At 55.7% G+C, this 13,196-nt stretch overlaps 1 protein-coding gene across 1 annotated transcript; it reads right to left on the bottom strand.

Moving 5' to 3' along the window:
* Positions 1-5,733: 5,733 nt before the first annotated feature.
* Positions 5,734-12,838, bottom strand: Dusp7 (dual specificity phosphatase 7). Its single transcript, XM_057768228.1, has 3 exons — positions 11,956-12,838; positions 10,132-10,566; positions 5,734-7,840 (listed from the first exon to the last, which is right to left on the bottom strand). The coding sequence occupies exons 1-3, from the start codon at positions 12,470-12,472 to the stop codon at positions 7,533-7,535; spliced, it is 1,260 nt and encodes a 419-aa protein (XP_057624211.1). The 5' UTR covers positions 12,473-12,838; the 3' UTR covers positions 5,734-7,532.
* Positions 12,839-13,196: the final 358 nt, after the last annotated feature.

Below are 13,196 nucleotides of genomic sequence, written 5' to 3'. Positions count from 1 at the left end.
GGCACTGGAGATGGGCTCACAGAGAAGACAGATAAGAGGGAGTCATTTGAAAGGGATGGTGGGTAATTCTGCATTCTAGAAAGAGAAAGTCTCACACGCACAAGGACTGGAGGCAGGATGCTCAGAAAGTTAGGGCTCATGGAAGGTGCCGCTCCCTCTGAAGAGTCTCCAGGCTGTGTTTCCTAGTAGAGTTGGTGTCTCTGCCTCTCTCTTCCCACTTATATGCTCTGGTAGGACAGCACTGACTCCATTCTGAGTTTCCCTCACTGTTAACTGTCCCCTTCCCAGTAACCTTCAGATACACTGGAATCCCTTCAGTGGGGCCTCCGTGTTCTACTTCCGGAGACACTGTTCCTGGTGATGTTACGGCTTAGGAAGGGAATCAAGACCAAAAGTCTCCTTGAAGAGCTGGTGAGCTGGGTCAGTGTGCTTACTGCCAAGCCTAACAACTGGAGCTCTATCCCCTCGGTCCCCTGGATAGAGTAGTGACTCCTGCAAGTCGTCCTCTGACTCCACAATGTGCCCAAGTACATGTATGACCACACAAACCATTTTAAAACTCTCGAACACCGAAGGTTCCTTTGTCTATCAGCCCAAGCCCAGTGTGGCATCATCCTGACCATGGCTGTACTGCTCTGCCTCAGCTTCCTCATCGCCCATCAGGGTTGGCCCAGCCCCTCCCCATGTAGGCTGCAGGGAGGATTAAAGGAGTTTATCATCTTAAGCCTGCAGGACACCCGGAGGGAGAGAGCGAGGGGGGGCACACTGGGTATGTTATTATCATCATCACTCTCGCTGCAGTTAGAACTGCTAGGGATCCCACGAGTCAGCACAATCCCAGGCAGAGCCAACCAGGAGGGTAGTGCAGACTAGGCAGGGGCTCGGAACACGGAGGGATGCTTAGCTAGGTCTCCAGCCTCTGCCAAGGACAGGGAATTTTCGGTTTTCGCAAGTCAGCGACAATAGGCCAGCAGGAAAGCCAAATAGTCCTGTTCTTTCCCTTCGGAAGCCAAGTCAAAAAAACAGAACACAGGTGTTTGCCCCAGAAATGCCATTTCTGGGCATGATGCCTGAGGGAGAGAAGCACAGATGTACAGAAATCCCACTCAGACTCTGTCCAGAAGTACGGAAGGGATAAGGCAGAAGTTAGACCAAGGAGGGCCGTTATCATTCAGCCTCCCCCCCCCCAGCATAGAGAAAAGCAGAGTCTAGGACTAGGGGTCTGGGGCAGGTGGGAGCAAGCCTTTGCCTCTGTCAGGCCCATGCCTGACAGATATCATTCCCAGCTCCCAGATTTTCAGGGAGGAAGAGAGGCAGAGCTGGGTAGATGCAGGGCTTGGATGGGTTAGAGGGCCTGGTGGGGGCTTCCAGAGATGCTGGGCTACAGTGGGCCGGCTGGGAAGCTGTGAGGAAGGACATAAGAATAGGATAGGACATGAGCAGATCCAAAGACAAGACTCAAAGGGAGTGATGACGGCCTTTTCTAATGGTCACAAGAGGATGGTAAGAATCCCGGCTGTACTCCAGACCAGAGCATGGAGGAACAGTCTGTAGAGCTGGGATCAGAGGCTAAGTACCCTCTGCTAAGAGCAGTCTGATTTCCCTAGCCCTCAGAACCAAGTGAAGGAGGGTTCTCCTAGAAAGAGAGGAAGCACAGGGAAACGGAAGAGGCTACCGGGAAGGGGTCTGCTGCCTGCCCACCTTGTCTTGGCAGCCCTTAGACCCTGCCAAGGGACTTCATCACTGGCCCTCTTAGGCTGGGCACTGGCCCCTGGGCTCCTCTTGGGTACTGAGGCCAAGCTGTCCGGTCGTTGGGACAAGACTGAGGGTTTGAGTTTGAGGGCCAGGTCTCTCCAGGTCATTATCCTCATCAGGCAAGCAAGGACTACAGAAGGTGGCCTGCCCAAGGTCTCTCAGTGAATTGGCAGTGGCTGTCCCCTGAAAGTGCCCTTCAGCAAGGGTGGGGAGGACCTATGTAAATGATGATCACTGTGGCTTACATTCCCAAATCTCTGAGAAGGCTGAGAAGGGCCTTGGGGTTGTGCTTTTCTGGAAAGGGGAAGGATAGGTGTTGAAGCCCGTGTGGGGAGGGAAGAACCCGAGGATGCTCTGAGAGGCATCTCCTGGATGCTCAGTGTGGAGGACAGTGAAGGGTTACACAAGCTGCACTCAGGAGGTATGAGGAGAATCTGAGACCCATGCCAGCCCTGCCTAAGGGCCATCATGTATGTGTGTGTGTGTGTGTTCACAGGTGTTCATGTGTATGTGCACATACATGGGCAGACCAGAGGTCAACGTAGGGCGTCAACTGCTCTTCCACCTTAGTTTTGGAGACAGTCTTTTACTGAAGCACACACTGATTTGGCTAGACTGACTAGGAGCAGGCCCAAGGGATCCTCCTGTCTGCTTTTCCAGCTCGGATAGCAGGCACACGCTGCAGCGACTGGTATTTATACGGATGCTGGAGATCAGAATTCAAGTTCTCATGTCTAGCCACAAATACCATCTCCTAAGAATTGGACCCATGAGGCTGGCAGTCAGGATTCCAGAACACAGACCCTCTGCTCACATGTGACATCCACTTCCCATAGGGACAAGCCTCATTGGTCTGTCAACTCCTGGGCCCCGTGATTCAGCCCTCCTGACGCACCCTGAATGACTCCCCAGTCTCCTCATCCCTTGGCCTGTACACCTGCTTTTCGGGCTACCTTCCACTCAGCAGCTGGGACATTGGACAATTCCAATTAGACCCTGACAGCCTTGAACTGGAAGTCACCAAGGGGGCCTTTTGCCCCCAGAAGGGGTCTCCCATGGAAAGGGACTGCTCCCCTTGTTTTACCTGCAGGATGTGTGGCCATGAAAATGCCCATAGAGCGCAGCTCTGCGGCAGGTAGTGTCTGGGAAGGTGTGTCGTCACAGAAGCTCCGGAAAGAGGGCTGGCCACCTAGGCAAGGTGGATTCCTTTCTGGCCTAGAGTCCTTGACAGGGCCTCACATGGCCCAGTCAAAAGACAATGAGGATAAGGCCCCCCTGGGAGCTTTTAAACGCTGGGATTTAATGTCTAGGTCTGGGAAGGGCTGATGTCACTCACAGCACACACACGATGGGAGGAGGTTGCAGCCAGAGGCAGGCTCTCTCCTTCATCTCTGTAGGACTTGCTTGGACCTGTTCAGCCTGAGAAATGAGGAGGCCTCACACACGCACATGAGCATGTGTGTGTCTGGCCTCTCATAGGGCCTGAGGGAGTAAGGTTTCCAGACTGATGGAGAAGGCGGGGCCTTGAGAAAAGATTGACAGCAGGGTGAGGAGTGACTTACTCCTTGGTACTCCTCCACCCTGCTATGGAGATACTCGAAGATTCTGAAGCTTCCTTGGGTCTGCTAGGTCTCTGGCATCAGACGGGATCAGTGTAGGGAGGCTTCTGGGATAGGAGTGTGCTATGTCTTGGTGCATAGAAGAAGCAGGGAGAAAGGTGCTCTCCCTGTCCCAGGGTGTCCAGAGGTTCATGTTGGCACGCTCCTTAGAGAAGCCAGACTCCTGCCCAGACCCTGTGGCTTCTGTTTGGTGCTGCTGTACCCAGGTACACCCATACTGAGACACAGACTCCCAGTACCTGAGTTTGCTGGGCAGTAACAGCGGCAGGGAGAGTTCAGGTTCCATCAAGGCCTGCTGCCACCCTACCCCCCACCCGCCCCATACAGAGGCAGGAGTGTTTTCAATCTTGAGGGTGGCAGACAGGTAGAGTGGCCCCTATCCTAAAGGCTGTCTTTCTCATCCCAGACTCAGAGCAGGACCACTCTAGGGAACCGTACATCTTTTATGCGGTCTCCTTGTTCACACACCCCCTCAAGGTGATGAGTCCACATTGCTTCAAGTGTTTCTTGGTGTTCAGCCTTAGTCACTCTTGCTGTTGCAATCGGATTCATTTATCAGAAGACAAGTTGAGGGCCCATTATCCTGCCACCCAGGCTGACATCACAGAGCTTTCCCTGGGGCATGTTCCCATTCCCGAGACTGCCCAGCCAGCACAGGAAATGGCTGGTGCATGAATGTGCCAATGAGTAAGTGGCTTGGTCCTTCTCCCATGAGAAAGCTACAAAGCGGCAAAGCAGTGGCATTCTTTGGGTTCCTGGGGAAGAGTCTGAGAGGGCAGAACAGGAACGTTGTAGGGGTAAGCGGGTCAGAAGGAGGGTGTCAGGGTAGAGCAGCCGAGGATGCTGCCTGAGAGCCAGTGTTCAGCCAAAGTTCAGGGGTGGCTGGTGCCTGGGGGCCCAGCCAAGGATGGGTTTGGGATGAGCAGAACCGTTGGAAGAGTCCACAGGGGTGGAGTCTGGGGTCCAGAGCTGCCTGACAGAGCCTAAGGTTTGAGTAGGGAACCAGGACACAGCTACTCAGCCATGACCTGGACAACTGACTGCCCCCTAGTCTTAGCCAGGCAGTATGAAGGTGGAATTTTTATACAGTGAGGATACTGAGGGTCAGAGAGACCACGGGCTTAAGGTTCCATGGTTGGGAAGAGATGGGGTTGGCCCCCTTCATGCACTCTTAAGCCCTCAGTCCTCAGCTTGAGGAGTCTGTTCAGGAAGTGACTGTTGTTCCCACCCCCATAATGTCCTTGGGCACACTGGCACTGCCAGGCACTTACTCGGCCTGTTAAGGGCCCAGCCCCCAGCCAGGCGCCCGCGGGCTTCCCCAGCCCCAGGCAAGGGCACCAAGAGGGAACAAAGGCGCAGTTCTCTGCCTTCTCAGACACCCACCCCTGCCTGCCCCTGGCACAGAAAGACCGTGGCCCTGAGGAACTCTGACAGCAAAAGTAGCAACCACCCCTTTGCCAACACTGTGAGAATCCCCGTTTCTCTGGCTTTCGACTTGCAGGAATATGGGGTCCTTTACTCTGAAGTCTCAAGCACCGAATGGAAGCTGCCAGTCACAGTAACCAGTTGAGCCACCTACGGTGGCAGAACCTGGCCTTTCTCTGTCTAAGGCCACGCTGAGAAGGTAGTGACCGCTGAGAAGGTAGTGACCGTTCTGATACTGAGACTCGTGAGCAGCAATGAGCCGAGGTCGGAGAAGAGCCTGGATATGGAGGGGAGAAGTGAGGCTGCCCTCACCTTTGACCCTGCCTACCGACCTTGCACCTGTGTCGTGTCCACCTGACACAGGCAGAGCCTAAGAGGATGGAAGCACCTCTCCAATAAGGGGGCACTGTAGCCCTCACTCACCAGAGCCATGTTCTTGCTCCCAACAGTAGCCCATCACTGGGAACCCCAGTGTAGGCCTGAGCCTGCTACTTCCAGCTGCCCCCAGAAAAACACGTGCTCACCATGCCAAACATGAGAAAGGCTTAGTGTCTCTGTGAGCTTGGCTCTACTTAAGATTTTTTCAAAACAGGGTTTCCCTGTGTAGCTCTAGCTGTCCTGGAACTCGCTCTGTAGATCAAGTTGGCCTCGGACTCAGAGATCTACCTGCCTCTGCCTCCTAAGTGCTGGGATTAAAGGTGAGCACCACCACCGCCCAGCTTGACTCTACTTTAAAGACAGTGATCGACAAAGGGTTAGGGTTAGACAGAAGCCCTGGCTGCTCCCTCCCATACTGGAGCACTTCCTGGCAGACTCTAGGCAAGATGAGGCTCACTCTCACAGAAACAGGCAACACTACTCCTGCCTCACGCTCCCATGCCCTCATTGAACACCATGACTCCATTTAAAGAAAAAATAATATTTATTTGCAATATAAACAAAGTCCCGTTGCTGGCTCGGGATATATATATGTGTGTGTGTGTATGTGTGTGTGTATGTGCGTGTGTGTGTATATGTATATATATATATATGTAGGGTCACAAATTTTCCTTCATAAGATCATAAAGCAAAACTGGCCACCCTCTGGTATACCCTCATTTACATTCTGATCCATCTTTCTGGGTTTTTCTTTTTAAAAATAAGAGAGAAAGAGAGAAAGAGAGAGAGAGAGAGAGACCATGTATACAATGTACAGCATGGATGTTTTTGTCAATTTCTCAACTGTGGCAAGATTTTAAGCTGCTGCCCTAAAGAATCCCTGAAAACCACCCTGTGAGGTAAGCTGTGGTGGGGTGGCATTTCTGTGGCCTCCTCACTGCCCACTGTGGGTGCTGGTTCCAGTAGGACCCCAGCACCCCCTTCCCATTTCTCATGGTTTCTGAAGAGAAGAGGCTTGGAAAGGAACCAAACTAGAGGAGCATTACGGAACCCGTGGCTTTGGACACTGAGTGGCAGACAGAGCCTCACACTCCCTCCACCGGCCTGTCCTTGCCCCTCCTGCCCCAGCCCTTGGGCTGCAATGGATGTTAAGTTGCCTGCAGGTAAAAGGCATGGGCAACACAGGCTAGGGCAGGCGTGCACCTGGGCAAGGGGGCTGAAAGTGGTAACTGGATCAAAGCCACCGTGAAGACAAGGGACAAGACTGGGAAGCGGGGTGTGCCCCATCATCCATGCTTACCCAGGCACTGTGGGCTCTGTTCCCAGGTAGAGACAGAGAGGATGACACAGGCGGTGGGTAACTTACGAAAGGGCCAGGGCCCAGACTTCTTAGGGGCTGAGCCCACACGGCTAATCCTACTGCTTGGCCTTCCCCTGCAGCACCACGCCAGCAAGACATGGCAGAACCACCACCTTCTGCCTCAGAGAGATCTGCAGGACTCTCAGAAGGTGGGTAGGAGGGCAGACAACGCAAAGGCCACCAGTGCCCACCATGCACAGCCCGCAGCAACTGGTCAGTGCAGTGTGGCACTGAACTGGGCTGGGCCACAGGCAGGAGATGGTATAACCGGGGGAACTAATGCCCAGAAAGCAGCAACCCACCCTTTCAAGAATGGCCTGCTGGGAAAACAGAGGCTTCACACATGTGCAAAATGCATTTGGTCAGGAACATGTGGTTTGTCTTTTCCATTGAAAACAAAAATAACACACACCAATGGTTGTTTTTTGAAATAGGAAGAAACCGAGAACACATCTCTCTCTCTCTTGCAGATTAAGAAAAGGGTGAAATATTGGTTTCTACAACCCAATGACGCATGTAGCCTGAAAAATAACACTTTTTGTTTAAAAAAAAAAAGAAAGAAAGAAAAATTGAGAAGAGCTTGAACACTCTGCTCCAGGGAGCTTGGATTTACCTGCCAGAAGTAGTAAACTCAGGTCTGTGGATATGTCTTTAAAAACAGTCAGAATGGCCGGGCCATCAGCAGAATGATGTCCTGGGGTAGAGACAAGGCCCCGCTGGCCTCCAAGCAACAAGTCTGAAAGTTGAGGCCAATGCTCACCTCAGCAACACGTCTGGAAAGCTGAAGCCACTCTGGCGAGTGCTACCACAGCGGCCTTGCTGTGGGCCCTGCCAAAGACAACATGGGAGCTCATCCACTGCTCAGCCTGGTTCTCTGGACACAGGTGACATCTGTGGATTCTTCAGGCCAGGGGAGCAGCAGGCGAAGGCCCCCCTCATCAGGCCCTGTGGAAGGCTGGGAGACCCTGGTGCCGCGCCCATTAGTGCATCAGGCCTCACGTGGACTCGAGTGTGTTGATCGGGAACAGGTTGTGGTTGGTGGGCGTGGAGAAGTAGAGCTGCTCACTGGGTGCGTGGTTGTCGCACGGGCTGCTGAGCCCCAGCGTCCGCTCAAAGTCCAGCAGCTGCCCCATGAAGTTGAAGTTGGGCGAGATGTTAGACTTTTTCCTCTTAACGAAGTCATAGGCATCGTTGAGGGACAGGTTCATCTTCTGCATCAGGTAGGCTACAGTAACCGTCACCGAGCGGCTGATGCCTGCTAGGCAGTGCACCAAGACGCCACACTTCTTGGAGCGGGCTTCATCTGAAACACAGGGGCATGGGTCACAGTAGAACCATCTCCAAGCAACCTCCCAAACAGGTGGGCGGATGGGTCACAGGAGGGCTGAGGGACAGAGGACAGCCTAGTGGCCGGCCAACACAGCCTGATAAAACCCAGCACACAGAGGGTAGCAGAGAGCAATACCATGCTACAAGTGAGCCCCAGATCACCTCTGTGCCTCTGGGTCCTCCTCTGTGCACTCTGACTTTATTTATTCTCACTGCTTTTGTAGGGACCTGAGTCAAGGAAGGCTTCACCAAGCACGAGTTACTGTCTGTCACCACTGGGATCACTACTAGCCCCACCATGGCCACAAGTGGTACAAAGGGTGTCACCCACATCCTCTTGATGGCACCACAGCCAGTAAGCCCATTGTGTCAATGTGAAAACAGATGCAAAAACAAAGTGACAAGCCACACACAGAGAGTCCACGGGGACTCCCAGGACATCCTGGAATGTAGGCTTGAGGCCGGGGCCCAGAATAGCCATGTACTCTACCCAATCAGTCCCTAAGGCCTTAACTCCAGCTCCCGAAGACCCAGGGATGAGCATGACATCTTCCACAGCAAGTCTCCTTTCCTCCTCCCCCAACCCCTCCGGCTTCCCCCAGGGCCATCAAGGGCACCTCTGCCTGGCACATAGTATCAACTCTGCAAACACTAACTGAGCTACTGAATAGTGGCACTGGGATCTTCTATTCTAGACCCTACAGAGGCAGCTTCTTTACCACTGCTGCCAGGGACATGAACAAAAAAGAGACAGTCCCAGGTCCTTAAGGTCCCACCTCTAAGCCTCCTGGAAGCCAGGCACACAGTAGGGAATTGCTACTCTCCTAAGATACACTTGTTCACCAATAATTCTTTACTGCCTCTGGTCTGGCCAAGTTTTCCTTCACTGTCTCCATACCTGAGGGAATCTACTCCTAAGCAAACAGGAGGACTGAAGGGCTGGCCAATGGCTCTGGAACTGAGAGCAAGACCGGCAGGAGAGGTGACAGGGATGGCACTGTAAAGAGTCAACTTTCAGAGTGTGGTGCAATTCTGTTTCACTGAGTCCTTATGGGAGGCCAGGACCCCGATTCCTTCCCTTGTCATCTGAGGGGAACCTTCCCTTCCACCTCTGCATCCTGTTCCTTATTCCTCACCAGAAATGGAGGAGAGCTTTTAAGACTAAAAACCACCCACAAGCCAGGCCTTAGTCCTGAGCAACCTGGGGTCCCTCTCTCTGCACTTTCCTTTGTGGGAGCCCAAACATTGAGGTTAGCACCCCCAGAGTGCTTGGCTCTGTCCCCTGGGGCAGGGCTGGAAACTCTGGGCAGCCCCTCCCCCACGACTCAGCTTCCTTCCTTCCTCCCAACCCCGGGCACCTAGTTTTGGTTCCCAGTAAGCGGATGAGGCGGGGAAGCCTCCCACTTCCTGTTGTTAAAGTTAGCCAGGCCTAGCTGACACCAAACGCCCTCAGCTGGACACAGTGGCCATCAATCTGGAAAACACTGCCCAGGTCCTCCCTCACCCGGCCACTGGAGGCCGGGCAGAAACAGAAGCACCAGGCTCAGAGAGCACAAGGGTTTATGTTTATTCCGAGCCTGTGTCCTTTCCTGGCTGCCTGGTTAGGACTCCAGGCCAGAAGAGATGACCTCCAAGCCAGCTGGCCAAGGAGGAAGCAGGAGGGGGAGCCGGAGTCAGCCGAGGTCGGGGATGGAGGCCTTCCTCAAGCTGCCTCCACCTTCTTCTATATAGGCAGCTGAGACCATCTGGGTCCCATAGAGGCACTTGGGGGCATCGCAGGTCTGAAATTGCCCATTGGGGTCAGTCTGGCTCCAGGGCAACCTTCTAGCCTTTTCAGATCCACAATAAAGCTCAAAGAGGCATCGTGACAGCCCCATCCTGGAGAGGCACATGTGTCGGGGCGTGATGCAGAGCCAGTGAGACCCGTGGGAGTCTGTGAGCTGTGATGTTTCAGCTTGGTGCATTGAAACTACAGCAAAGCCAGAGAAACATAGACTGGACCACAGAGAGCCCAGGAGGCGCTAAGAGCTGGGGGAGCCCAGGATTCAGGGGACTGCTCAGGTCCTAACAGGTAAAGGGGCCGGAGGGACTCAGTGAGTCACAGCAAGCACGGGTACACCCACGGGCACACGCTGGCACATGCAGAGCACATACAGGTCTTGACAGGCCTGGAGGTACCCAGTTGGGCAGGGGTGACACCCAGCGTCCCTCACACACCTTGCCTCGCCCACCTACCCACTCTGTCCAGTGCACAAGGATACTTACCAATGAAGCTGATGGCCTCCGGGAAGAACTGAGAGAGGTTCTGGCTCCAGTGGTCAGAGATGGGGATCTGCTTGTAGGTGAACTCACCGCCATGCTCAAAGGCATTGGGCAGGTTGGGTGTGACATTGAGGATATATTTGATGCCGTACTTGCCAAGTACATCCAGGTTGGTAGAGTCCTTGGCACAGCCGAGGTAGAGGTAGGGCAGGATCTGGACTGGGAAGGCTGGCTGACTGGATGGCACAGGGCTGCCATCCGACTCAGTGGCACTGCTGGGCAGCTCTCGGTCTGACTCGCCATCCGAGCAGTCAGAACTGATGCGCAGGCCCCCCAGGCCCAGCACGGAGGTGGGTGGCGAGCCACTCGGAGAGGACGAGCTGTCCACGTTAGTCTCACAATGCTCTGAGTATTCTGTCTGGAACTTGTTGAAACCACCTGTGGCCAGGGCAAGGAGGGGGTCTGGTGAGTCCAAAAGGGCCACAAAAGACTATTAATGGCCAGGATTCCCCATGTCAAAGGCCACAACACGTCCACATCAAAGGACAATGTGAGCATGCCAAACATATTACACATGCACCCACTTGTGTGTTCTTGCCGTCAAAACTAATGCCACCTCACAGGTAAGGAAACCGAGGCCTAAACTCTGAGCCCTTTCCCATAATCCTTCAGGGATACTGACCGTACCATGTGAAACAGAGCACCTGAGGACAGGCCCAGCTCACGTCCCTTCTGTAGCACCCACATATACTTAACACACCTGGGGGCTCAGCAGTAGCTACTGGGTAGAGAAGAGCCAACAATCCCATCCCAGGCCAGCACCTGTACCTCAGCAAAGCCCTATTCCAAAATGAAAGACGAGCCAGAGCACATATGGACCAGTCGGAGGCAGAGAGCCTAGGCAACCACACTTGTAGAGAGTGGTGTGAAGGTACTGTTGGTCCTCTCCCCCAGCAAGGGGGGAAACGGGTACTAGCATCCACTTTTCTCTGGAGCCCTTCCTCAACACAAGCACGCCCCCCCCCATACGTGACTCACAGAGAAGGGCCATGGGGGGCTATACAAGGACAGGAGAGACAAGGAGCACCAAGCAGCTAGGCATGGCCCTGCGGCACCCTCGGGTGCCGCAGGACTCCCCTCCCCTCCCTGCCTGTGTGCTGCCAGCAAGAGGCCATTTTGGAATGTTAATTGGAAACACCGGCTGCAGCCACTAGCCCCCCTGCCGGCCGCCTGCCAGCCTCCCCCTTCTATAAACTCAGGCGCAATGGGGAGACAACCCCCCTAACACATACACACACCTGGGCAACTGCCCACATCCTGCCCAAGTGCCTCCAAGAAGCCGCAATCCTGGTAGGTAGGGTCCATACTTGGATCCCAGAGAAACCGACATAAAACGGCCCCAAGCACAGGAGGTTGGGTGGTTCTTTGAAAGGCGCCTTCCCGATCCCAGCCCTCTAATGACACGAATTCCATGCTAGCCTGTGGGTCCTGTTCCTTTCTGGGTTCCAGCTGCGATCTCTGAGGAGCTCAGCAGAAGCCTGTGCGCTGTTGTCTCCCCATCAACAGGGGTAAAAAAAATAAATCGGAAGGGAAAAAGTTTGTTTCAATCACCAAATGGTGCTGAGAAAGAGGACACAGGCTGGGTCCCCTGTGCCTGGCTAAACCCACACCTTGGGGGATGGCTCCCAGAAGAAGGGCGGATTCGGGCCAGGGGCGACGTGGCGCCCGGCCTGGCCAAGCGTATGGAAAGGAAAGAGCCTGAAGCGAGGGCGCCAGGGAGCAGCGGCGCAGCCCCAATGCCGTCTGGGGTCTAGGTTCTGCCCTCACCTTGGAGGTAGTAGGCCTGGCAGCCGTCGTCTCGCAGCTTCTGCAGGAGCAGGCCGAGAACCGAGGCAGGAGCGCCGGGCTCGGGCTGCCACTCAGCCGTGGCCTCGTCGTAAAGCAGCACGGTGGCTGCCTTGCAGCGCGTGGCAAAGCGCTCCTTGTCGGCATGGTTGGGAATGATGGAGCGGATGGGCAGGTTGCCCTTGCGCAGGCGGCGCAGCATGAGACCCGGGATGGCCAGGTTGATGGCCGTCTCGATGTGCGACGACTCGAAGAGCTCGTGCGGCCGGCAATCCAGCAGCAGAAGGGACGCGCCACCGCGCGCCTCCAGCTCCTCCTGCAGCCACTCGGCGCTCTTGCAGGGCATGGCCCCCGCTCCTGTCGTCGCTCCCGCCCCGATGCCTGCGCCGGACCCAGATCCCGCACCGGGCTCCGACCCCGCCCGGGTGCCCCCAGCCGCCGCCGCCCCCGAAGCCGACATGTGCGCCCGCACTGGGGGCCCGCGGAGCTGGTTTTTCATGGGGAGCCCGGGGCTGGGGCCGGGGCCGGGCAACCCAGCCCTGGGACGGCGCCCGGGCCGCACTGGCCCCAGCCGCGTCTCCGGGCGCCCGCCTCCCGCCGAGCCGCGCGCCCGCCGCCCGGGCCTCCCAGCCTCCGGCCTCAGTCCCGCCCGGCCGGCCCTCCGCGCGTGCCGCGGCCTGACAGCCCCAATTAAACCGCGGCTCCGGCGGCCGCGCGCCCGGGCGTCCTCCGGGAGGCGGGGCTGTGAGCCCGGCGCCCGGGCTTAAAGGCACCGCGCCTCCGCAGCCCCTCCCCCGCCAGCTGCGCGGGAGCGCCCTCGGCCGGCTCCTGCGATCCCGCCTCGCCGGGACCTGGCTAAGACCTGCCCAGGGGGCCCAGCCAAGGAGCCCTCGTGGATCCCCTCTGGCTGAGCGCCTAGATCTGTGCCCTGCAGGAAGACTACACGGGGACCCCACCCAACATTTACAGAAGCAGAGTTTCTCCAGGACTGGGGCGTGGGGGGCGGTCACCCAGAGCCAACCTTCCCTCCTCTGGTCTGTTACCCTCATTCATTCTCGGATCTCGTTCATTCAACAAATGGAAACTGAATTCCTACTACGTGCCGTGCTCTGTGTTGGGCGGCCGCAGTTTTAGAAAATCGCATCACCCCCCATGGCCATAGGCTCCAGAAGGGTCTTACCTCAGCAAGTTTGCTGAGGGAGTCATCACCTAGATGACTCGGG

This window comes from Chionomys nivalis, chromosome 4 (genome assembly GCF_950005125.1).
Source record: "Chionomys nivalis chromosome 4, mChiNiv1.1, whole genome shotgun sequence".
NCBI lineage: Eukaryota > Metazoa > Chordata > Mammalia > Rodentia > Cricetidae > Chionomys > Chionomys nivalis.
Note: the sequence above shows the minus strand (reverse complement) of the source record. Positions and strands in the feature narration are given on the sequence as shown.